The sequence below is a fragment of the Aquarana catesbeiana genome, linkage group LG12 (genome assembly GCF_042186555.1).
Source record: "Aquarana catesbeiana isolate 2022-GZ linkage group LG12, ASM4218655v1, whole genome shotgun sequence".
In the NCBI taxonomy this organism is placed as follows: Eukaryota; Metazoa; Chordata; class Amphibia; order Anura; family Ranidae; genus Aquarana; species Aquarana catesbeiana.
The window spans coordinates 225,305,506-225,330,073 of NC_133335.1; the positions used below are offsets into that span (position 1 = coordinate 225,305,506).

At 42.4% G+C, this 24,568-nt stretch overlaps 2 protein-coding genes across 3 annotated transcripts in view; both read right to left on the minus strand.

Annotated features, from left to right (window-relative positions):
- GLP2R (glucagon like peptide 2 receptor) overlaps positions 1–24,568 on the minus strand; it is a gene marked incomplete at its 5' end in the record, with an annotated part of 144,815 nt that overhangs the window by 104,706 nt on the left and 15,541 nt on the right.
- On the minus strand, positions 6,064–9,157 carry LOC141113592 (uncharacterized). 2 transcript variants are annotated; one of them, XM_073606792.1, is made up of 3 exons: positions 8,043–9,157; positions 7,599–7,760; positions 6,064–7,562 (listed from the first exon to the last, which is right to left on the minus strand). In XM_073606792.1, exons 1-3 carry the CDS (start codon positions 8,502–8,504, stop codon positions 7,116–7,118), a joined length of 1,071 nt encoding a protein of 356 aa, XP_073462893.1. In that variant the 5' UTR covers positions 8,505–9,157; the 3' UTR covers positions 6,064–7,115. The 2 variants fall into 2 exon arrangements, with proteins under 2 accessions (XP_073462893.1, XP_073462892.1); XM_073606791.1 differs by having other exon boundaries at positions 6,064–7,760.

Consider the following 24,568-nt stretch of genomic DNA (forward strand, 5'->3'; position numbering starts at 1 on the left):
ACAATGAACAGAGACTCCGGGAAAACATTCACACTTGTGCGACTTGTCGTGCGACTTTAGACATCGAGTCGCAGCTCGTTTTGATGCGACTTAAAGTTGCAGCGACTTTGAAAAGGTGCCTGCACTACTTTGATGCGACTTTGATCCAGAGAGTGTAGTCAGATCAAAGTCTCACTCAAAGTCATGCTTGAAATCGTGTGAATGGAGCCTTACTGAACTAGAGATGCTAAATGTATCATCAGCAGAAAAAAAAGCTGCTAGTTTGCCCTTTATGCGACTTCTCTTTGATGCAACGCAACAAATTCAGCAGGCCTTTCACACTGCACACTCAGCAGCCACTTTATTAGGTACACCTTGCTAGTACTGGGTTGGACCCCCTTTTCCCTTCATTCTTCTTGGCATAGATACAACAAGGTGTTGGAAACATTTCTCAGATTTTGGTCCATAGTGACATGATAACATCACGCAGTTGCTGCAGATTTGTCGGCTGCACATCCATGATGCGAAACCTCCCATTCCACCACATCCCAAAGGTGTTCTATTGCAGTGGCGGCTGATGCTCAAAATATTTTGGGGGGGGCGCAAACAAACTGAAAAATACTGAACCCCCCCCCCATCAATTGCAGCCTCACTGTGCCCATCAAATGCAGTCACTGTGCCCATCGTATACACCCACGTGTGCCCATCATATGCAGCCACTGTGCCTGTCAAATGCAGCCACTTGTGCCCGTCAGATGCAGCCACTTGTGCCCATCAAATGCAGCCACTTGTGCCCATCAAATGCAGCCACTTGTGCCCATCATATTCAGCCACGTGTGCCCATCATATGCAGCCACTGTGCCTGTCAAATGCAGCCACTTGTGCCCGTCAGATGCAGCCACTTGTGCCCATCAAATGCAGCCACTTGTGCCCGTCAGATGCAGCCACTTGTGCCCATCAAATGCAGCCACTTGTGCCCATCATATTCAGCCACTTGTGCCCATCATATGCAGCCACTTGTGCCCATCATATGCAGCCACTTGTGCCCATCATATGCAGCCACTTGTGCCCAGTAAATGCAGCCATTGTGCCCATCAAAGGCAGCCTCTATGCCCATCAAATGCAGCCACTTGTGCCCCTCAAATACAGTCACTTGTGCCCAGTATATGCAGCCACTTGTGCCCATCAAATGCAGCCACTTGTGCCCGTCAAATGCAGCCACTTGTGCCCATCATATGCAACCATTGTGCCCATCAAACGCAGCCACTGTGCCCATCAAATGCAACCACTTGTGCCCGTCAAATGCAGCCACTTGTGCCCAGTATATGCAGCCACTTGTGCCCGTCAAATGCAGCCACCTGTGCCCAGCATATGCAGCCATTGTGCCCATCAAACACAGCCACTATGCCCATCAAACGCAGCCACTTGTGCCCATCATATGCAGCCACTGTGCCCATCATATGCAGCCACTGTGTCCACTGACCCTGATTGGTCTGACGACCTGCCTCCCTGATTGGCGGGGAGGAGCGTTAGTGTGAAAAAAATGAAAATTCATTTGCTATCCTCACACAATTGGGTGGGATCAGGGCGCACTCTCTGCGCCCCGAGCCCACCCTATTTTGAAACCTATTAGAGCCTCTGGCTCTAATCAGGTGCTTTAAAAAGTACCACCCCCTCCCGCCCCCGTCATAGGAATCCATGCCTCCGGCATCCTGAAAGGGGCCAGGCGTATGGATGGGGGGGGGGGGTTGGCGGCGCCGGTGTGCCCACAATGCACGGGCTGCCCCTGCTCTATTGGATGAGATGTGGTGAGTGTGGAGGCCATTCAGTGACCTCATTGTCCAGTGGTGAGATGATTTCTGATTTGTGACATGGTTTTATTAAAACTGTGTGCAGCTCTGCTTGGTAGCCAATCAGCTTCGAACTTCAGCTTGTTCAATTAAGCTTTGACAATAAAATCTGGAAGCTGATTGGTTTCTGTGCCGAGCTGCACTGGATTTTGCACTCTCCAATGTTAGTAAATCCCACCAGTTTTGTAATGCCCATAGGTTCCCTTTAAGTGGAAATTTCTGCTCCAGAAGATGAGTAAATACATGTGGGATGAAGCAAATAACGTGATACATTATCTGGCGTATAAAGTCGGCAAATGCAGACAGACAGATTGATGTCTTCTCCCCGATCACAGCTGGAAACCCACAAAACATTATCGTCATCGGTCTGCCAGAAAAAACATTTATCATTGGACATCCTCACTCCTCCCTTTGAACTTCCCCAGCACTTGCCTCTTCCAAATCCTCTTCCATGACCCTTCAATGAACACCTACTCCACTGTCTGTACCATGACAGGGAGAAACCCCACGGGATTCTGGGAAAGGGTTTAAACCGCCATTCCCTGGAATCTGCATCTATAAATTATGGGTCTAGTTTGTAGTCATTGCGGTGTATCATTTCCAGGGATAAAGTGGAATATCGGATGTTCTTTCACTGAAAGGGAAAAAGGATAACTTGTCATAATGATGTTTTGTTAGTGAGTGGCACCAGCTGAACGTCAGAGGTTGTGACACCATGCCAATAGGACAACGTCTTGGCAGAAGATGCCTGGGTGGTGACATCCAATGTTACAACTCAGGATAATTTTATGCCAAATACTAATTCTCTGTGTGTGGTGTCCTAAAACTTGAATTAGTTTATGGCCTATCTGAGCCAAAGTGCTCAAGTAAATTTCAAACCGGTGAATATGAACTTCCCAAATTGCAGATCTAACTCCGGCCTCCATCCCTGCTGGTCAGACTGCATTGTGCCCCAGAGTTTCACCTCTATTTTATCAATCTCTGCCCAAACAGCAGCTTAAGGTCCCACCACCCCCAAATTGTAGGGCCCAGAATAATATCTTCCTACAGATCCTCTATGGTCCTTCAGTACCCTCCCATTGAATCAATACTTTGTCCTCCACCCTATGTCAATTAAATGACTCTTAATTTCCACTCTTTATCCATTCAATCACTCTATCTCTCACCCTCTATCCATCCAATGACACTTTATCTCCACCCTTTGCCCATCCATCAACTCTCCATTACCCAAATTCTACATTCAATATCTCTTCATCTCCCACCATCTTTACGTCCAACGATACTTCATCTCCAATGTGTGTCTATCCAATTACTCTTCATCCATCACCCTCAATCCATCCAATGACTCTGCATCCCTCACACCCTCAATCTATGCAATGACCCTTCAATCCTCACCCTCAATTCATCCAATGAATCTTAGCCCCCTCACCCCCTCAATTCATCCATTAACTCTTCATCCCTCACCCTTAAATCATCCAATTACTCTTCATCCCTCACCCTCAATCCATCCGATGACTCTTCATCCCTCACCATCAATTTATCCAATGACTCTTAATCCCACACCCCCCTCAATTTATCCAGTTCCCCTTCATTCGGCACCCTCATTTCATCCAATGAATCTTAATCCCCCACTTCATTCAATGACTCTTCATGCCTCACACCCTCAATCAATCCGACAACCCTTCATCCCCACCCTACAATTCATCCAATGACTCTTCTTTCTCCACCCTCTGTTTACTCTGCCCACCATCTTTCCATCCAATGAAGCTTCATCCCCACCTTTTGTCTATCCAAATACTATTTACAAATCACTCTCAATTCGTCCAGAGACTCCATCCCCCACACCCTTAATCTATTCAATGACCCTTCATGCCCTACCCTTAAATCATCCAATGACTCCTAATCCCTCACCCTCAATTCATCCAATGACTTTTCATCTCTCACCCTCTGTCCATCCAATGACTCTTCATTCATCACCCTCAATCCATCCAAAGGCTCTCCATCCCTCACACTCTCAATCTGTCCAATGACCCTTTGTCCCCACCCTCAATTCATCCAATGACTCTAAATCCCCTATCCTCAGTTCATCCAATGACTTTTCATTCTCCACCTTTTTGTTTATTCTTCATTGCCACAATCTTTCCATACAATGACTCTTTATCTCCACCCTTTGTCTATCCAATTACTCTTCCCCCATCACCTTCAATCCATCCAAAGACTCGCCATCTCTCACACCCTCAATCTGTCCAATGACTCTTATGCCGCGTACACACGATCGGACATTCCGACAACAAAATCCTGGATTTATTTACGACGGATGTTGGCTTAAACTTGTCTTGCATACACACGGTCGTACAAATGTTATCGGAAATTTCGAGCGTCAAGAACGCGTTGACGTACAACACATAAGACGAGCCGAGAAAAATTAAGTTCAATAGCCAGTGCGGCTCTTCTGCTTGATTCCGAGCATGCGTGGAATTTTGTGCGTTGGACTTGTGTACACACGATCGGAATTTCCGACAACGGATTTTGTTGTGGGAAAATTTGAGAACCAGCTCTCAAATTTTTGTTGTCGGAAATTCCGACAACAAATGTCCGATGGAGACTACACACGGTCGGAATTTCTGACAACAAGCTCACATCGAACATTTGTTGTTGGAAATTCCGACCGTGTGTACGCGGCATTAATCTCCCACCCTCAATTCATCCAATGACTCTTCATCCTCTACCCTCTGTCCATCCAGTGTCGATTTATTTCCACATTTTGTCTATCCAATGACTCTTCATCCCTTACCCTCTGTCCATCCAACAACATTTCATTTCCAACCCTTGTCCACCCAATGACTCTCCACCCCCAATATCTGTCCATCAAATGACCCTTCATGTCCACGCTCTGTTCATCCAGTGAGTCTTTATCCCATTCCCTCTATCCAACCAAGCTCTTTATCCCCCCACCCTCTGTCCATCCAGTAACTCATCATCTGTCATCCTCAAGCCATCCAGTGGCTCTTAATCTCCCACGCTCAATCCATCCAATGACACTTTGGGGGAGATTTACCAAAACTAGAGCACTCAGAATCTGGTGCAGTTGTTCATTATACCCAATCAGCTTCTAACTTCAGCTTATTCAATTAAGCTTTTGACAATAAATCCTTTGAAGCTGATTGGTTTCTATGCAGAGCTGCCCCAGATGTTGCACTCTCCAGTTTTAGTAAATCCACATCCTTTATCATTTATCAACTGTTCATCTTTACCTTTGTCCATCAAGGGACGCTTCCCCCCCCCCCCCACCCTCAATCCATCCAATCATTCTTCATTATCCACCTTCTGTTTTTCCAACTGCTCTTCATCCACCACCCCACTTTCTGTTCAATTACTCTTCCTGCTCAACCTCTGCTAATCCAAAAACTCTTCATCCACCTCTAAGTCCATTGACTCTAAAGCTGGCCATACACCATACACTTCTCTTATGCCGCGTACACACGTTCGGACTTTTCATCTACAAAAGTCCGATGGACGCCGACGGACAAAATACGGCTGACAATCCGATCGTGTGTGGGCTTCCCCGGACTTTCAGCTGACTTTTCCAGCCGCAAATCTGACGGACTTTAGATTTGAAACATGCTTCAAATCTTTACGTCGTAACTCTGCCGGACCCAGAAATCCGCTCGTCTGTATGCTAGTCCGACGGACAAAAACCCACGCTAGGGCAGCTACTGGCTATCAACTTCCTTATTTTAGTCCGGTGTACGTCATCACGTACGAATCCGTCGGACTTTTGTGTGATCGTATGTAGGCAAGTCCGTTCATTAGAAAGTCTGCCGCAAGTCCGCCAAAAGTCCGCCAAAAGTCTGTCGAAAGTCTGTCGGACTTTTGTAGCCGAAAAAGTCCGGCTGTGTGTACGCGGCATTAGTCAACTTCCTTTAGATTTACCTTCAACTGTGTAGTACAAGGGCCTGCCTGATTGCACACAGATTGAAAGTGTGTAGATGTGTTCTCCATAATATGTGGTTTTGGGAAATCTAAAGGAAATCTATAGAGGAAAATTGTATAATGTATTGCCAGCCGTAAGCCCCATACACACTATTAGATTTTCTGCAGATTTTTGTCCTCAGATTTACCAAAACCATATAATATGAGGTCAAACCTTAAGTTTCAATTTGTATGCAATGAGGCAGGCCCTTGCACTACATGGTTTTGGTAAATCTGAAAACAAAAATCTGCAGAAAATCTAATGCCGCGTACACACGGTCGGACTTTTCGTCTACAAAAGTCCAACGGACGCTGACGGACTAAAGGTGGCTGGTAATCCGATCGTGTGTGGGCTTCTCCGGACTTTCAACGGACTTTTTTAGCCTCAAATCCGACGGACTTTAGATTTGAAGCATGCTTCAAATCTTTACGTCGTAAGTACGACGGACCCCGAAGTCCGCTCGTCTGTATGCTAGTCCGACGGACAAAAAAACGACGCATGCTCATAAGCAAAAACTAAACGGAAGCACTCGGTCTAGTAAAACTAGTGTTCGTATTGTAGGTAGCACATTCATCACGCTGCAAAATCTGTGATCGTTCAATGCAGCGCATTTTATTTCTTCTTTACGAAGGCTCTAAAGAACGAAGGTGTTTTGCTGTTCATAATCAGAGTTCTCCCAAACTGATTTCTGGATTCTTTTTCTCTTTGATCTCATGAATGATATAGTATGCCTTTTTAAAACAATGTTTCCATACTAATAATACTTTTTCCCCTTTTTATTTTTTATTTTTTATTTTTTTTATTTTTTTTAGGTTTGTAAAGTTAACACAAAGAACCCATTATTATTTTTTTTTTTTTTTATAGTGTTTATTTTTTAGTTTTTAGATAAAGTTAACCCAAAGCACCGTTTTTGGTTACGTAATTTTTTGGATTTTCAAGACTTACCACTTGAACATTATTAACATTAGTAATGTATTTTTGGTGTGTTTTTTTTCAAACTCAATGAGATTGTTGTCCCTTGTTAATTTAACATTGTGTGTAAAATCAATGATTTCAAAGAAAACACATAAAGTCTTTTGCTAAACTCAAAAAATATCCATTTATTCATGGTCAAAATAAAATAAAGAGGAAGTCAACGCTGGAAAAAGTCGGTGTACCAGAAAATTGGGATCTTGAGGAGTCCATATAAGAGGGAGCACAATCTGGTCCAAGAATCCCAGAGATCAACAGCACCAGCAGATGATCTAGATGTCCCCAGACTGTGGTCCTACAACAGCCTGCGTCTTCTGTCAGACCAGACTGAACCCAGGTCATCATTTTCTTCTCTTCCCTGCAGCCTTTCCTCCACGCTGCCCTGCAGCCTTCCCTGTAGCCTTCTTTTGAGGCTGTGGCTCTGGTGTTTCAGTTGTGGCAGGAGGAGGAGGAGGAGGAGGAGGAGGAGGAGGAGGAGGAGGAGGAGGGGGGGCTGCCTCATGTAGTTGGGTGTTTTGTGTTAGCGTGCCCTGCAGCCCCTTATGGATTGTTTCCCCAAATAGGCGCTCACAAATGAGGCGCTGCTCCCAATCCATCTGAAGAAGCCTGCTGGCTAAGTAGCAGCCATAGGATTCTTCCGCTTCGGGGGGGCTTTTTAAAAAACGGGTGGCCTCTTGCATGAGGCGCAGGGATGCGTCCTGTGTGACCATCCCCTTCCTGGCCCTTTTTTTGGGAAGGTGGAGGGGAGGCACTTGGGATTCGGTCAGGCTTCTACTGGGCCCAGCCACCTCGCTTGGCCCAGCCACCTCACTGGGAGCAGCCACCTCACTGGGAGCAGCCACCTCACTGGGAGCAGCCACCTCCTGCCTGACACTGGGCCCAGCCTCCTCCAGGATGATGGTGAATCCGGCCTCCTCCAGGCTGTCCATGGGCCTGGTCTCCTCCTGCCTTCCACTTTCCCCACATTCCTCCTGGATGGACTCATCCTGTGTATAAAAAAAGGACAATAGTTTGAGTATATTTTTTTGGCTTCATCAATGACACACAGTTTGCTTCTCATGAATAGCAAATTCAATGTGAATACTTCTCTTTAATAAAAGAGTCTAATCAGACACCATAATTATTTCAAGCAGGTGCCAAACATATTTAGCCACTACTGTCAATTGATATGTATACCCAATTTTGAGTGCCAAATTATTTTAGACAATTATAACATCCAGTTAACATCATTAATATTAGTACAGTAAATATTTGTTTAAATCATTTACCTGACTCCAGATGGTCATATCTGGTTCATCCAGGATGGAAGACCCAGCTTGCTCCTCATCAGCCTCTGCTGGGGTGGAGGGAAGGGTGGAGGGAAGGGTGGAGGGAAGGGTTGAAAGTGATGGCCTGGCTTCATTCTGGTCATCCAGAAAACGGAGTTGATTGTAGTACCACAGCCTGGGTACATAAACATCATCTGCTGATGCTCCTGATCTCCTTGATTCCTGGATCTTCTTATGCTCCCTCTTATACATGTTCCTCAAGCCCCCAATTTTCTTGAGCAATGTCTCCATTGTTGCTTCCGGGATGGTCGCCTGGACAAAGGCCAGAAGTCTCTCCAGCGTTGACTTCCTCACATGCTTAGCATAATACTGAGGGTGTTTCACCTCCCACAAATTCCTCATCTCTCGATATTTGGAAATAAAAGATGTAAGGAACTCTGGATCCTTAAATAGGGGATTCATTATATCTGGAAAAGATGAAGTCACAAGACAAAAAACACTTTTATTATAGGTTTCGGCTAACCCCTCATCATCTTCTCCCTATGTAGGCCTCATCAATCTATCAAGCCATATAGGCCGCTTGCTACAAAGTCATGACCATAAAAACCAAAAAAAAAAAAAAAATAAAAAAAGAATATATCTAAAATTACCTTCGTTTTGTAACGTCCAGGTCCACTATCACCTACCACAGAACGTACGTACGACACGTGCGCAAGGCTCTTTATACACTACGCATGTGTGAAACTCCGCCTGCGTCGCCCGCCCCTGACGTTCGAAATTAACTCATGTTCTCCGCCCCCTAATTCGACGCACAGAACGTACGTACGACACGTGCGCAAGGCTCTTTATACACTACGCATGTGTGAAACTCCGCCTGCGTCGCCCGCCCCTGACGTTCGAAATTAACTCATGTTCTCCGCCCCCTAATTCGACGCACAGAACGTACGTACGACACGTGCGCAAGGCTCTTTATACACTACGCATGTGTGAAACTCCGCCTGCGTCGCCCGCCCCTGACGTTCGAAATTAACTCATGTTCTCCGCCCATTTTTTGTTACGGCGCGTAGTGGAGTTAAAGAATGGCGGAGACACCTGAAATGTTGACGACCTCAGGTAGTGGAGACACCCCGGAGGCTGGAACGTCAACAAAATCTGTGAGGCCTAGATTTAAGGCCTCTAATATGAGTTTTAAAGAGATGGTGGAGATGGTGGCCATTCTTCACAAAGACGACTATGATGGGAAGTATGGGCCGTACGCACGGCCAAATTTGCGCAAGGCCAAAATAATGGCGAAGGTGGTGGAAACTTTGCAGGCATCTTTTGGGGTCCAGCGCTCCAAAGACCAACTGCGAAAAAGATGGTCTGACCTGAAACTCAGGGAGCCGGATCAATACCGACGTATCCGGAAAGTTCTTAAAAAAAGTAAGTACTTGTCGTGTTTTTATCTTGTGTTTATTACCTTGTATATTGCTCCATGTGCTTTTCCTTCCTATCCGATTTTTGTTTTCATCGTTTTAAACGATCTTTTAAGAAACCTCGTTAGTTACATATCTATAGATATATACATATACACATATACATATATATATATATATATATATATATATACACACACATATATATATATATATACATATATATATATATATATACACATACATATATATATATATATATATACACATACATATATATATACACATACATATATACATATATATATATATATATATATATATATATATACACATACATATATACATATATATATATATATACACACATACATATATATATAACTATATATATATATATATATATCTAACTATATATATATATAAATATATATATATATCTAACTATATATATATATATATATATATCTAACTATATATATATATATATATATATATCTAACTATATATATATATATATATATATATATATATATATATATATATATATATATATATATAAAAACGAGAGAGAGAGAGAGAGAGAGAGAAATATATATATATATAGAGAGAGAGAAATATAGAGATAGGTAGATAGATAGATATAGAAATTTAAAACATTCTTTTGGAAGATTTGAAGTTATCTTAATTTTTTGGCTTTACATTTAGTTAGATAGTTTGAGATTTTGGTCCAGATATAGAGAGAGATCAAAAGATTATTAACTATATTTTGAGATATTGATATCTATCTATCCGATATGTCTTTCAAATTTTAAATATTGAGGTAAAATAGGAACTCTACACAAACCACTTCATTACAAATGTTGGAAAATTACTATGTACTAAAATATCTGTGTGCTAATTAGATTAAAATAATTTTTTGTTTCACATAGGGGAAAAATCACTCAGCCAACCCAAAGCAAAACATGATTGGGAAATAAGCCCAAGTCCCATTGAGGATGTGGAGGAAGGAGAGGTGGGCGACATGGGCACCCCACCAGGTCAGTGTCTGACACACCAGCTTACGGTAATCTATGCATGGCTGCCTTTTATTTTATGTAATTTTTCTACTCTATTTTAGGTGATCTGGTTGTGCTGGAGTCAAGCAACAGCGCCACCCCCGAGGATGTTAATGAACTTTGCGACATGGGCACCCCACCAGGTCAGTGTCTGAGACACCAGCTTTATGGTAAGGTAAACTTATGTGTGCATATTTCTAAACATATTTTTTTTTTTCATTCCACTTTAGGTCCAACTGACTATTTTACCCCAGACAGTGCCCAACGGCTAATTGCTCAAATCATGGCCTGGAATGGGGAGATCGATCAAATGCGGAATCGGCTGGATCGTATGCAGCAGGAAATGAAGGACATGATTGATGTTTTGGGTCGAATCTAAATGCCCTTTTTTAAACCCCAAAACATCAATCATGTCCTTCATTTCCTGTTTTGCTGACCCCATTCTGGGCCTTCTCTTTTTTGTTTTGGCCAGAACATAAATGGCTGTTTAAGCTAATGTAAAAAAGGAGGGCTGTTTCTTGTAAATACCTCACAAATCCACAAAAAAATAAAAATTGATTTTCAAAAAAACACAAAAAATCAAAAAAATAAAAAACTTGATTTTAAAAAACCCAAAAAAATAAAAAACTTGATTTTAAAAAACCAAAAAAAAAAAAAAAATAGATTTTAAAAAACCAAAAAAAATAAAAAAATAGATTTTAAAAAAACAAAAAAAAGAAAAAAATAGATTTTAAAAAACCAAAAAAAAGAAAAAACTTGATTTTAAAAAAACCAAAAAAAAAAAAAAAAATTGATTTTAAAAAAAAAAAAAAAATAAAAAAATAGATTTTAAAAAACCAAAAAAAAAAACAAAATTGATTTTAAAAAACCAAAAAAAAATAAAAAACATGATTAAAAAAAAAAAAAAAAATTAAAAAACACTTGATTTTAAAAAACCAAAAAAACAAAAATATACAAACTTTATTCAAAAAAAATAAAAACAAAAATAACTTGCTAAAAAAATAAAAACATAAACACAAAAATTGCTTTAAAAACCCAAAAAAAAAAATAAAACACAAAACAAAACTTGATTTTCCCAAAACCAATAAAAAAGCCTGTTTGTGAAAATCAAAAAGCCAAAAATATTTTTTTGTGGATTTAGGTATAAATATTTAGATATAATTATATTTTGCTACATTATTAAGATATCATTCTATTTTTGTCAATGAACATTTTATACTAAATGCAGAACTGAATGCATAACAACCATTAATAAAAACATCTCCTTATAGGAATTAAATAAATGTGTGGTTTGTTATTTCAAGGCTCAGTATCATTTTAGTTATAATTGTAAAAAAGTTGTTTACAGTGGCAATGGAGCTTATTTAGACATTTAAAATTACAATACAGTTGGCACTACAACTGCTCGACCATAACCTAGGAGACAGCCCAAAAGAAAGGCAAGCAATAAATATAATGCAAGATTTCATCAATAATTTTTTTATTGTCAAAAATTAGATATCCTGGCCCATTGCAATGGCCCCCCTACCCATAAAATAATTAACATATTGCTGTCTAACTTGACGGGCACTTTGGGGGGCCAAGCCAGTACGGACAGTATCCAGGCCTGGAAGGTTGGCTTCTATTTGTCCGGCCTCAGGCCCAACTGTGCCTATATAATTTGGAGCATGCTTATTTAAAAAGTTGTGCAGAATGCAGCACGATAAAACAATAAAATTAAGTTTGTATTCCGCCAAATTAATGGCTGTTTGAAACAGGCGGAACCGGCTGGCCAGAATTCCAAACGCATTCTCAACCACTCTTCTAGCTCTGGCCAGCCGGTAATTAAAAACCCTCCTCTCCGGGGTGAGTGTTCTTTGGGGGAATGGCCTCATGAGGTGCTTGCTGAGAGCGAAGGCTTCATCGGCAATGAAGACAAAGGGGAGTCCTTCCACGTTATCCTCATCAGGTGGCAATCCCAGGCCACCACTCTGGAGACGCTGGCAGAACTCCGTCTGGGCAAATACTCCTCCATCCGACATCCGGCCATTCTTCCCCACGTCCACATATAAAAAATCATAGTGTGCCGACACCACCGCCATTAAAACAATACTGTGGAACCCCTTATAATTAAAATAATATGACCCCGAATGGGGTGGTGGCACAATGTGGACATGTTTCCCATCTATAGCCCCTCCACAATTGGGAAAGTCCCAACGGCTGGCAAAATGGGATGCCACAGTCTGCCATTCCTGTGGCGTTGAAGGAAACTGGGAAATCAAAAAAGAAAACCAAAATCAATTAATTTGTAAGCTAACATTGCAAGAAAATTAGACAATTAAAAACATTATTCCCCAGCATCAGTATAACATTCAATAATTTAATTGTTCTGGAATAACTAATATGGAAAGGCACACTTATCAGATTGCTCACCCCCTCTGATGGAACATTGATTACATTTTAGGGGGTTGTGAAATCCCTAAAAAAAATTACTTTGAGGACACGCAGGAATTTAGGGACTAAAAAGGCTACAAGACTGCAGTTGTCGCACTCTGCAGGTGCAGTTGCTAACCAGCTTACAGTAAATGAGGTAATGTAAAAAGGCATTCATGTTGCAAGGAGTACACAATCACATGCAAGGGCAATTAATGAAAACACTTTGAGGCTTGCATATGATTTGATGATGGAAATCAGCAGAGCTTCTGCTCATTTACTAAAGCACTGGAACAAATGCACTTGTAGAGTGCACATGCATTTTGCAAAGTGCCACATATATTTGCTTTAGACAAATCAACACCACAGAACATTCCAGCAAATTTTAACGAGGGTGGGGGTGGGGGGGTTGTGAAATCTAGATAATTGCTCATTAGCAGCCAACTATTTGGAGTGAGTTTAGGTGGGGGTGGGGGGGTTGTGAAATCTAGATAATTGCTCATTAGCAGCAAACTATTTGGAGTGAGTTTAGGTGGGGGGGGGGGTTGTGAAATCTAGATAATTGCTCATTAGCAGCAAACTATTTGGAGTGAGTTTAGGTGGGGGGGGGGGGGTTGTGAAATCTAGATAATTGCTCATTAGCAGCAAACTATTTGGAGTGAGTTTAGGTGGGGGGGGGGGGTTGTGAAATCTAGATAATTGCTCATTAGCAGCAAACTATTTGGAGTGAGTTTAGGTGGGGGGGGGGGGTTGTGAAATCTAGATAATTGCTCATTAGCAGCAAACTATTTGGAGTGAGTTTAGGTGGGGGTGGGGGGGTTGTGAAATCTAGATAATTGCTCATTAGCAGCCAACTATTTGGAGTGAGTTTAGGTGGGGGGGGGGGGTTGTGAAATCTAGATAATTGCTCATTAGCAGCAAACTATTTGGAGTGAGTTTAGGTGGGGGGGGGGGGTTGTGAAATCTAGATAATTGCTCATTAGCAGCAAACTATTTGGAGTGAGTTTAGGTGGGGGTGGGGGGGTTGTGAAATCTAGATAATTGCTCATTAGCAGCCAACTATTTGGAGTGAGTTTAGGTGGGGGTGGGGGGGTTGTGAAATCTAGATAATTGCTCATTAGCAGCAAACTATTTGGAGTGAGTTTAGGTGGGGGGGGGGGTTGTGAAATCTAGATAATTGCTCATTAGCAGCAAACTATTTGGAGTGAGTTTAGGTGGGGGGGGGGGGTTGTGAAATCTAGATAATTGCTCATTAGCAGCAAACTATTTGGAGTGAGTTTAGGTGGGGGGGGGGGGGTTGTGAAATCTAGATAATTGCTCATTAGCAGCAAACTATTTGGAGTGAGTTTAGGTGGGGGGGGGGGGTTGTGAAATCTAGATAATTGCTCATTAGCAGCAAACTATTTGGAGTGAGTTTAGGTGGGGGTGGGGGGGTTGTGAAATCTAGATAATTGCTCATTAGCAGCAAACTAAATACACTCAAACAAAATACATTCCAAATGAGTAGACTAGGTGGATATGTTCCCATCACTTCATGCTGGGAAGGTTATTGAAGGAAAATATACATGCATGACAAAAAATAACAGGAAAAAAATCCAGCATGTGTGAGGATAAAAAGGGGACATTCACACTATATTGCAATGATGGTAAGTAGTGTTTGAAGCAAGAAATACATTATATTATCAAAGATTACATAAAAGAACATGTGATGCTAATAAAAGAAAAATATCTTACCTTAATATAGTCCTTCTGCAGGACCTGTATGATGGCAGAACAGGTCTCTGGGATAATGATCCCCAGAGCCTGGGGGGAGATGCCTGTCGAGAACTTAAGGTCCTGCAGGCTTCTCCCTGTGGCCAAATACCGCAAGGTAGCGACCAGCCTCTGCTCCGGAGTGATGGCTTGCCTCATGCAGGTATCCTGCCTGCTGATATAGGGGGTCAGCAAAGCCAACAAACGGTCAAAAACGGGGTCCGTCATCCGGAGAAAGTTCCTGAAATCCTCAGGATTATTCTCACGGATCTCACGGAGCAAAGGCATGTGACAGAACTGGTCACGCTGAAGCAACCAATTCTTGGTCCATGAACTCCTCCTCGCCCTGTTCATGGACTGGTCTTGGGCTGAAGAATAAACTACAGCACCAAGCACATACAATGCACGAGCTCTACGACGAGTACGTACAGGTAACATGGCTTCAAAACGGTCGGCTGGTCAGAACGCACTAAACAGAACGCACTGAAGAACAGCAAGGCCTGTGAAGAACGACCTGAAAATCAGGAACGAGCGGCCAATAAAACAAAGATTTCTCAATGCCAACTGACCAAACGCACTGAAAAGCAGATACAAACCTCACAAGCACAGACTGAACAACAGTTAAAACGAACTGAAAAATACGAGTCTCACAAGCGCGAATCGTCTCTCACCAAACTTCTACTAACACGAGATAAACACGAGATTAGCAGAAGGAGCCCAAAGGGTGTCGTACGGGCTATTGAACTTCCGTTTTATAGTCTCGTCGGACTTGGTGTACGTCACCGCGTACTAGGCTGTCGTACTTTTGTGTGGTCGTGTGTGCGCAAGTCCGTTCGTAACAAAGTCTGCCGCAAGTCCGCCGAAGGTACGTCGGAAGTCTGTCGGACAGGCTGTCGGACTTTTGTAGACGAAAAGTCCGACCGTGTGTACGCGGCATAATAGTGTGTATGGGGCCTTAAGTCCATTACCCTCAGTTATTCCAACTGTTTATCACCCCCGCCCCCTGTCTGTGCATGGCTCTTCATCCCACAACCTCTGTCTGAGCAGGTACTTTTACCCCGTTCTTGCCCAGGCCAATTTTTAGTTTTCAGTGCTGTCACACAAAACTTTCTTTTGATGGTATTTAATCACCACTAGTTTTTTTTTTCTTTATTTTCTTGCTAAATAAACGAAGAAAGACAGAAAAGTATTTCGACCAAAATATATTCTGCTACATTTCTTTGGTGAATATAACCCAAATCAATGTAAATTATTTAGTCTGTAGAAAAAGTTATACGGTCCACAAACAATGGTATATATCTGAAATTTGATCAATCCTGATGTACTGACGAGCCTATCTAATTTCTTAAGGCCCAAAAAATGCCAGGACATTACATATATCCCCCAAATGACCCCTTTTTGGAATGTAGACAGTCCAAGGTATTTAGTAAGAGGCATGGCGAGTTTTTTTGAAGCTGAAATTTTTTTGTCATAATTTTTTGGAAAATTAAGAAATTAAACAAATGATTATATATATATTTTTTTACATACTGTCACTGTGCAGTACAGCGTCATCATATATGGTGATCAGGACACTGATTGGTGACAGTACAAAAAAAACAAAATAATTAACCACTTGACCACTGGGCACTTAAACCCCCTTCCTAACCAGACCAATTTTCAGCTTTCGGTGCTCTCACATATTGAATGACAATTACTCAGTCATACAACACTTTACCCATATGAAATTTTTGTCCTTTTTTTCACACAAATAGAGCCTTCTTTTGGTGGTATTTAATCACCGCTGGGTTTTTTATTTTTTGCGCTATAAAAGAAAAAAGACTGAAAATTTGGTAAAAAAATGAATTTTTCTTTGTTTCTGTTATAAAATTTAGCAAATTAGTAATTTTTCTTCGTAAATTTTGGCCAAAATTTATACTGCTACATACCTTTGGTAAAAATAAGTACAACTTGGTGTATATTATTTGGTCTTTGTGAATGTTAGAGAGTCCAAAAGCTATGGTGCCAATATCTGAAAATTGATCACACCTGAAGTACTGACGGCCTATCTCATTTCTTGAGACCCTAACATGCCAGAAAAGTACAAATACCTCCCAAATGACCCCTACTTGGAAAGAAGACATTCCAAGGTATTTAGAAAGATGCATGATGAGTTTTTTTGAAATTGTCATCTTTTCCCACAATTCTTTGCAAAATCAAGATTTTTTTTTTTCTTTTTTTTTTTTTTACAAAATTGTCATATTAGAAGGTTATTTCTCACACACCGCATATGCATACCACAAATTACACCCCAAAACACATTCTGCTATTACTCCCGAGTACGGCGATACCACATGTGTGAGACTTTTACACTGCGTGGCCACATACAGAGGCCCAACATGCAGGGAGCACCTCCAGGCGTTCTGGAGCACCCAGGCCAATTCTTATATTTCTCTCCTATATGTAAAAATAATAATTTATTTGCTAGAAAATTACATAGAACCCCAAAACATTATATATATATTTTTTTAAGCAAAGACCCTAGAGAATACAATGGCGGTTGGTGCAACTTTTTATCTCGCACGGTATTTGCGCAGCAATTTTTAGAACGCCTTTTTTTGGGAAAAAAAACAGTTTTGTGCTTTAAAAAAAAACAAAACAGTAAAGTTAGCCCAATGTTTTTGCATAATATGAAAGATGAAGTTACGCCGAGTAAATAGATACCTAACATGTCACCCTTCAAAATTGCACACTCTCGTGGAATGGTGCCAAACGTCACTACTTAAAAGTCTCCATAGGTGACGCTTTAAAATTTTTTACTGGTTACATGTTTTGAGTTACAGAGGAGGTCTAGGGCCAAAATTATTGCTCTCGCTCCAACGTTCGCAGTGATACCTCACATGTGTGGTTTGAACACCGTTTTCATATGTGGGCGGGACTTATGTATGTGTTCGCTTCTGCATGCGAGCACACGGACATGGGCGCTTTAAACATTTTTTTTTTTTTTTATTGTTTATTTTACTTTATTTATTTTAGTTTGACACTTTTTACCCCCAAAAAAAAATTTTTGATCACTTTTATTTCTATTACAAGGAATGTAAACATCCCATGCAATAGGAATATGGCATGACAGGTCCTCTTTACAGTGAGATATGGGGTCAATAAGACCTCACATCTCACCCCTAGGCTGTGCCTGAAATAAAAAAAAAAAAAAAAACGACCTTGGCTTCGATCGTAGCGGTGAGTCGGTAGAAGCACCGGAGGGTGGCGGGAAGGGGGGGGGGGGGCGTCCCCTCTCGCCTCCCATAAGAACGATCAAGCAGTGGAACAGCCGCTATGATCATTCTTATGGTGTAGGAAATCGCCGGCTAAAAAAGCTGATATCTGAATGATGCCTGTAGCTGCAGGCATCATTCAGCTATCCCCGCTCAAAGTCAAGGACGTCATATGACTGTGGGCGGGAACTGGTTAAAAATTGCGGAGTATTGCGGGGTATTGCAGAGTATTGCAGAGTAGTGCAGGGTATATTGCTGGGTATATTGCAGAGTATTGCGGGGTATATTGCAGAGTATTGCGGAGTAGTGCAGGGTATATTGCTGGGTATATTGCAGAGTATTGCGGGGTATATTGCAGAGTATTGCTGGGTATATTGCAGAGTATTGCGGAGTAGTGCAGGGTATATTGCAGGGTATATTGCAGAGTATTGCCGGGTATATTGCAGAGTATTGCGGAGTAGTGCAGGGTATATTGCAGGGTATATTGCAGAGTATTGCCGGGTATATTGCAGAGTATTGCGGAGTAGTGCAGGGTATATTGCAGGGTATATTGCAGAGTATTGCCGGGTATATTGCAGAGTATTGCGGAGTAGTGCAGGGTATATTGCAGGGTATATTGCAGAGTATTGCGGGGTAAATTGCAGAGTAGTGCCGGGTATATTGCAGAGTAGTGCAGGGTATATTGCAGAGTAGTGCAGGGTATATTGCAGAGTAGTGCAGGGTATATTGCAGAGTAGTGCAGGGTATATTGCAGAGTAGTGCAGGGTATATTGCAGAGTAGTGCAGGGTATATTGCAGAGTAGTGCAGGGTATATTGCAGAGTAGTGCAGGGTATATTGCAGAGTAGTGCCGGGTATATTGCAGAGTTTTGTTGGGTATATTGCAGAGTAGTGCCGGGTATATTGCAGAGTATTGTTGGGTATATTGCAGAGTAGTGCCGGGTATATTGCAGAGTATTGCGGGGTATTATGCAGAGTATTGCAGGGTATTATGCAGAGTATTGCAGGGTATTATGCAGGGATGGCTGAGCATGGAGGGATGGATGGATGTGACTACAATTGTCACTGAGCACCGCTGTGGGCACTACACATGCAGCCCACAGCGGTGCTGTCATCCGATCCCTCCCCCTCTCCCCTCACACTGTACCGATCGGTACAGAGAGGGGAGGGAGGAACCGGCGTCATGACATGACGCCGGTCTGTTGACATGTGATCGCTCCGTCATTTGACGGAGCAATCACATGGTAGACGGTCGCGATCAGCGGCCGTTTACCGTGATCTGTGATGACCCGGCGGTCACGGAAGTTCTCGGGTGCGCGCCCCAGGGGGCGCGCGAGAGCAGTATTCTGGGAGGATGTCCATGGACGTCCACCCAGAACTAGCCGACCGCGCTGTAGCCGTCTTTCAGCTATGGCCCGGTCGGCAAGTGGTTAATAATTGTTTTTCAATTTTTTAAAAAAATGTATTATATTTTTTTACAATTTTTTTTTAACACATTTTGACCAGGACAATATAATGTTACCATTAAACTACTCTGGGGAAGTGATCAGTACGTTTTTTTTGTTTTTTTTTACTCATTATGCATGCTTATAGTAACAAATTTCATATAAGCAAGCATTTTACTGAATAAAATTGATTCATTCAATTTGTTTTGTTGTGATTAGCTGTGATTGGCCCAGTACAGTCAGGTGATCACTGTCACCAATCACAGCTAGCAACACAATTGTACACAATGGGATGGCTTGAAAGGAAGCCATCCATTATTTGCAACTGTCATGTGACCTGCTGTGATTGGTTACAGCGCCAACATGGTACTGGCATGGGACACAGCCGGTGACAGATCGCGCCGCAGCGGGGGCCCCACGCAAGGCACGATCCGTGAGGTGGTCATCTGATGTCAAGAGGGTATTGGGTGGGGAAACCTGTTTATTCCATTCTGGCACAATCCCCTATGTAATCACAATTGGAGAGGGAAATATTTCCCACAAATTCCCTAAAGTTGTTTATATTTGCGGGAGATGGGGATTTTAATGTGCCAGAGACAAGATAATTATTCAAAAACATTCCATATAAAATCAATACATTTTATTTGTACAAAGCCTTAAAAACAAGAAAGGTATAAATCATCTAAAAGACATGTTGTGTTTTATACATCGACATACAGTACATAAAATCACATAGGGATGAATCCCAGGAGGTTTATGGATCGACGCGTTTCGCCCGAGACGTGGCCTTCTTCAGGATCCATGTTTCAAATGTTTTTAGAGCTAGTAGCTAAAAGATAATATAAATAAAGTACCAGTTTGGAATATATATATATATATATATATATATATATATATATATATATATATATATATATATATATATATATATATATATACACACACACACACACAATGAAGAATAAGGGGAAAAGAAATATAATTTCATTCTTTTAAAAACACATAAACAAAAAAATGGTGGGAGGAGAAAAAAGAGTCCCAGCTGTCATTTTGCTATAGGCTGGACGGGAATTGGTTAAATAGCCATCCGTAGTCTCCATCGGAAGCTCATGTGATATGGTGACAACACAATAAAACAATTGGGAATCAAGGACAAAGCATTGTCACCTTTAACAGAATGTGCCTGATCAAGGACCTTCATGGCAGGATCACCATTATTATATTATTTTAATTAGTAAATAATAATATTTAATAAAATAATAATAATGACATTATCATGTTAAAGGTTATATGAGATTTTAACCACTTCTGGACCGACCCACCGTGGATTTACGTCGCTACTTTGACGTTAAATACCAGGGTTATGGCAGCAGCTAGCTAGCTGCCATAACCCTGATATATGTTTACACAGTGGACGATCCTCTTTCACATAAAAGTGGTCCCAGTGGCAGATTCACCACGGGATCACTTTTATAGGCAGCGGGAGAGGTGACCCCTCCAGCAGACCCCACCCCCCCCCTCCTGCCGCTTCCCAGTCGTTTCCGCCGCTTGCCGGAGAGATCCGATGCAGTGGTGGACAGGAAGTCGAGGACAAGATGGCCCCCACTCGACTCTATGCCCTTGGAGGACCGGAGTGACGCCAAACGTTACTTTCGCCCCCCTGTCTCACAGGGGCCAATTTTTTTTTAATGTGTAAACATAAAAATACTTTTTTTTTTATTGCTTTTAAGTGTAAATGTGAGATCTGAGTCTTTTTGACCCCAGATCTCACATTAACCACATGCCGACCAGCGCATGACGATGTACGTCAGTACAATGGCTCGACTGGGCAAATGGGCATATAGGTATATGCCCTTTAAATCATGGCATTGTGGGCGCTCGCTAGCTGCGTACTCTGTGACCGTGCCCGCGGGTCCCGCGGACTCTATGTCCGCCGGGGGCCCGCGATCGTGTCACGGAGAGGCAGAACGGGGAGATGTCTATGTAAACAAGGCATTTCCCTGTTCTGCCTAGAAACATGACAGAGATCTACTGGTCCCTGTCATCGGAAGCAGTGATCGCTGTCATGTTCTAGTGAGACAATCCCCCCCACAGTTAGAATCACTCCCTAGGACACACTTAACCCTGTGATTCCCCCCTACTGTTTAACTCCTTCCCTGCCAGTGACATTTACACAGTATTCTGGTGCATTTTTATAGCACTGATCGCTGTATAAATGACAATGGTCCCAAAATAGTGTCAAAAGTGTCCGATGTGTCCGCCATAATGTCGCAGTCATGATAAAAATCGTAGATCGCTGCCATTACTAGTAAAAAAAATAAATAAATAATAAAAATGCTATAAATCTATCCCCTAATTTGTAGACGCTATAACTTTTGCGCAAATCAATCAATATAAGCCTATTGCGATTTTTTTTAACCAAAAATATGTAGAAGAATACATATCGGCCTAAACTGAGAAAGAGATTAGTTTTTTTATATATTCTTTTGAGATATTTATTATAGCAAAAAGTAAAGAATATATATATATTTTTTTTAATTGTCATTCATTTTTTTGTTTATAGTGCAAAAAATAAAAACCGCAGAAGTGATCAAATACCACCAAAAAGAAAGCTCTATTTGTGGGAAAAAAAGGACGTCAATTTTGTTTGGGTGCGACGTCGCACAACCGCGCAATTGTCAGTTAAAGCGACGCAGTGCCATATCTCAAAAAGTGCTCTGGTCAGGAAGGGGGTAAATCCTTCCGGGGCTAAAGTGGTTAAAGAGGCCCTGTCCTGCTTATTTCTATTACAAGGGATGCTTACATTCCTTGTAATGGGAATAAAAGTGATCAAAAAAAAAAGTGACAATGTAAAAATAAAACGTAAAATAAATAAGAGAGAAAAAAAAAATAATTTAAAGCTCCCCGTCCCTCAGAACTTGCACGCAGAAGTGAACGCATACGCAAGTTGCGCCACATATGTAAACTGTGTTCAACCCACACCTGTGAGGTATTGCTGTGATCATTAGAGTGAGAGCAATAATTCTAGATCTCCTCTGTACCTCTAAACTGGTAACCTGTAAAAAAATTTTAAAGCGTCGCCTATGGAAATTTTTAAGTTCCGTAGTTTTGTCACCATTCCACGAGTGTGCGCAATTTTAAAGCGTGACATGTTAGGTATCAATTTACTCGGTGTAACATCATCTTTCACATTATACAAAAAAATTTACTTTACTGTTTTCTTATTTTTTAATTCAAAAATGTATTTTTGTTTCACAAACAAATTGCGTTTGTAAGACCGCTGCGCAAATACGGTGCGACATAAAGGGGTTGATTTACTAAAGGTAAATCCACTTTGCACTGCAAGTGCACTTGGAAGTGCAGTCGCTTTAAATCTGAGGGGTAGATCTGAAATGAGGGGAAGCTCTGCTGATTTTATGATCCAATCATGTACAAGCAAAAAAGCAGTTTTGTATTTTCCTTGCATGTCCCCCTCGGATCTACAGCGACTGAACTTCCATGTGCACTTGTAGTGCAAAGTGGATTTGCCTTTAGTAAATAAACCCCTATGTATTGCAATGATCTCCATTTTATTCCCTAGGGTCTCTGTTGAAAAAAATATATATATAATGTTTGGGGGGTTTTTGTAGCAAAAAATACTAATTTTAACTTGTAAACAACAAATGTCAGAAATAGGCTTGGTCCTTAAGTGGTCTGATTGGGTCACCATATGGATTGGGATGTAATATGATCAGATACAGTAGATAGATAAATAGAGACGGAGATCTAGACGGATATTTTTATGACCATTGCTCTACAAATTTATGTGTTACATTATTCAGCCTCGATATTCCCTGTAAGAGGAAAACGTTTTTGCTGGATGCCGTCCAATCTTCCAGTCTGGCGTGTGTAGAATCCATCTTTAAATCAATCTGTAAAATAATTAGGCAGCTCAGAGATTAGAGAATTTACATCTCACTCTGCCCGCTGCGGCTTTCACTTCATAACAAGATGAATGACCTCCTTAACGGCTTCATGGCGAGGATTATAGCGTCAATTCAGGCGAAAAATGTATGGAGCGCAATGTCACAGCGATCCTTTACAGCTGGCGGGGACGTATTTCAGGAATGTATAACTGGTATTGATCGAGGGTTCGATCGTTGTGTAAGTGCTGCACATAAAGTACGACTGTAGACAAGAGCCTTGTTCTAAAAGTGTATATAAAAACCCCCAACTCTGCCCCCGGAACCATGGCTGAACTCTGCCTGACCTCTTTGGTTGCTGCCGATACACCTGAACCTGCTCAACACCAATGCATATAATGCACCACTGTCATACAAACAGGGCCGGGACAAGGGGGTGGGCAGGAGGGGCGGCAGCCCTGGGCACTGTGGTGTCATGTGAGGTGGGCAGGCATTACAAGGAGATTGGGGGTAGGGGATTTGTGTTGGGAGGGAGAAGCAGAAGCAGTGGTGGCCCATCCATTAGGGGCGCCCGGGCGATGCCCCCTCTATCCATGGCCACCACATCCTAATTATTGCTCTATGATCCCTGGCCGCTACCCCCTGTTCATGCGTCCGGCCTCTTTCAAGACACCGAGCGCAGGAATTACAGCGGCGGGGATGGTTTTTTGAAGCACCTCATTAGACCCAGAGGCTGCAATAAGCTTCAAAATAGGGTGGGCTCGTGGTGAAGAGCATTGCGCCATGAGCCCACCCAGGTGTTACAACAGCGAATGAATATTCACTGTTGCAACACTGATCCTCCTCCCGGCCAATCGGGAAGCGGGCCTGATACCCGTCACCCGATTGGCTGAAAGGACAGGTGATCCTATTAGATGCCTAGGAGGAGGGGAGGAGATGCACGGCAGAAGCGAGGAGGAGAAGACACAGGAGCCGCTGCCCGATGCCTGCTGCAGCCTGGTGTCTGCGATGCCCGATTCCCGCCGCTACCCGATGTGCCCGCCGATGCCCGATCCCCGACGCTGCCTGATGTGCCCGCCGCCCGATGTGCCCGCCGATGCCCGATCCCCGCCGCTGCCTGATGTGCCCGCCGCTGCCCGATGTGCCCGTCGATGCCCCGATCCCCACCGCTGCTCGATGTGCCTGTCGCTGCCCCGATCCCCACCCCTGCCCGATGTGCCCGCCGATGCCCAATCCCCGCCGCTGCCTGATGTGCCCGTCGATGCCCCGATCTCCACCGCTGCTCGATG

Bases quoted from the DNA above. Each gene is read 5' to 3' on its own strand.
- LOC141113592 (XM_073606791.1), bottom strand. From the start codon at position 8,504: ATGAATCCCCTATTTAAGGATCCAGAGTTCCTTACATCTTTTATTTCC. The intron at 7,761-8,042 runs GTAAATGATTTA...TTTTATACACAG, and splicing joins ATATGACCATCTGGAGTCAG to GATGAGTCCATCCAGGAGGA.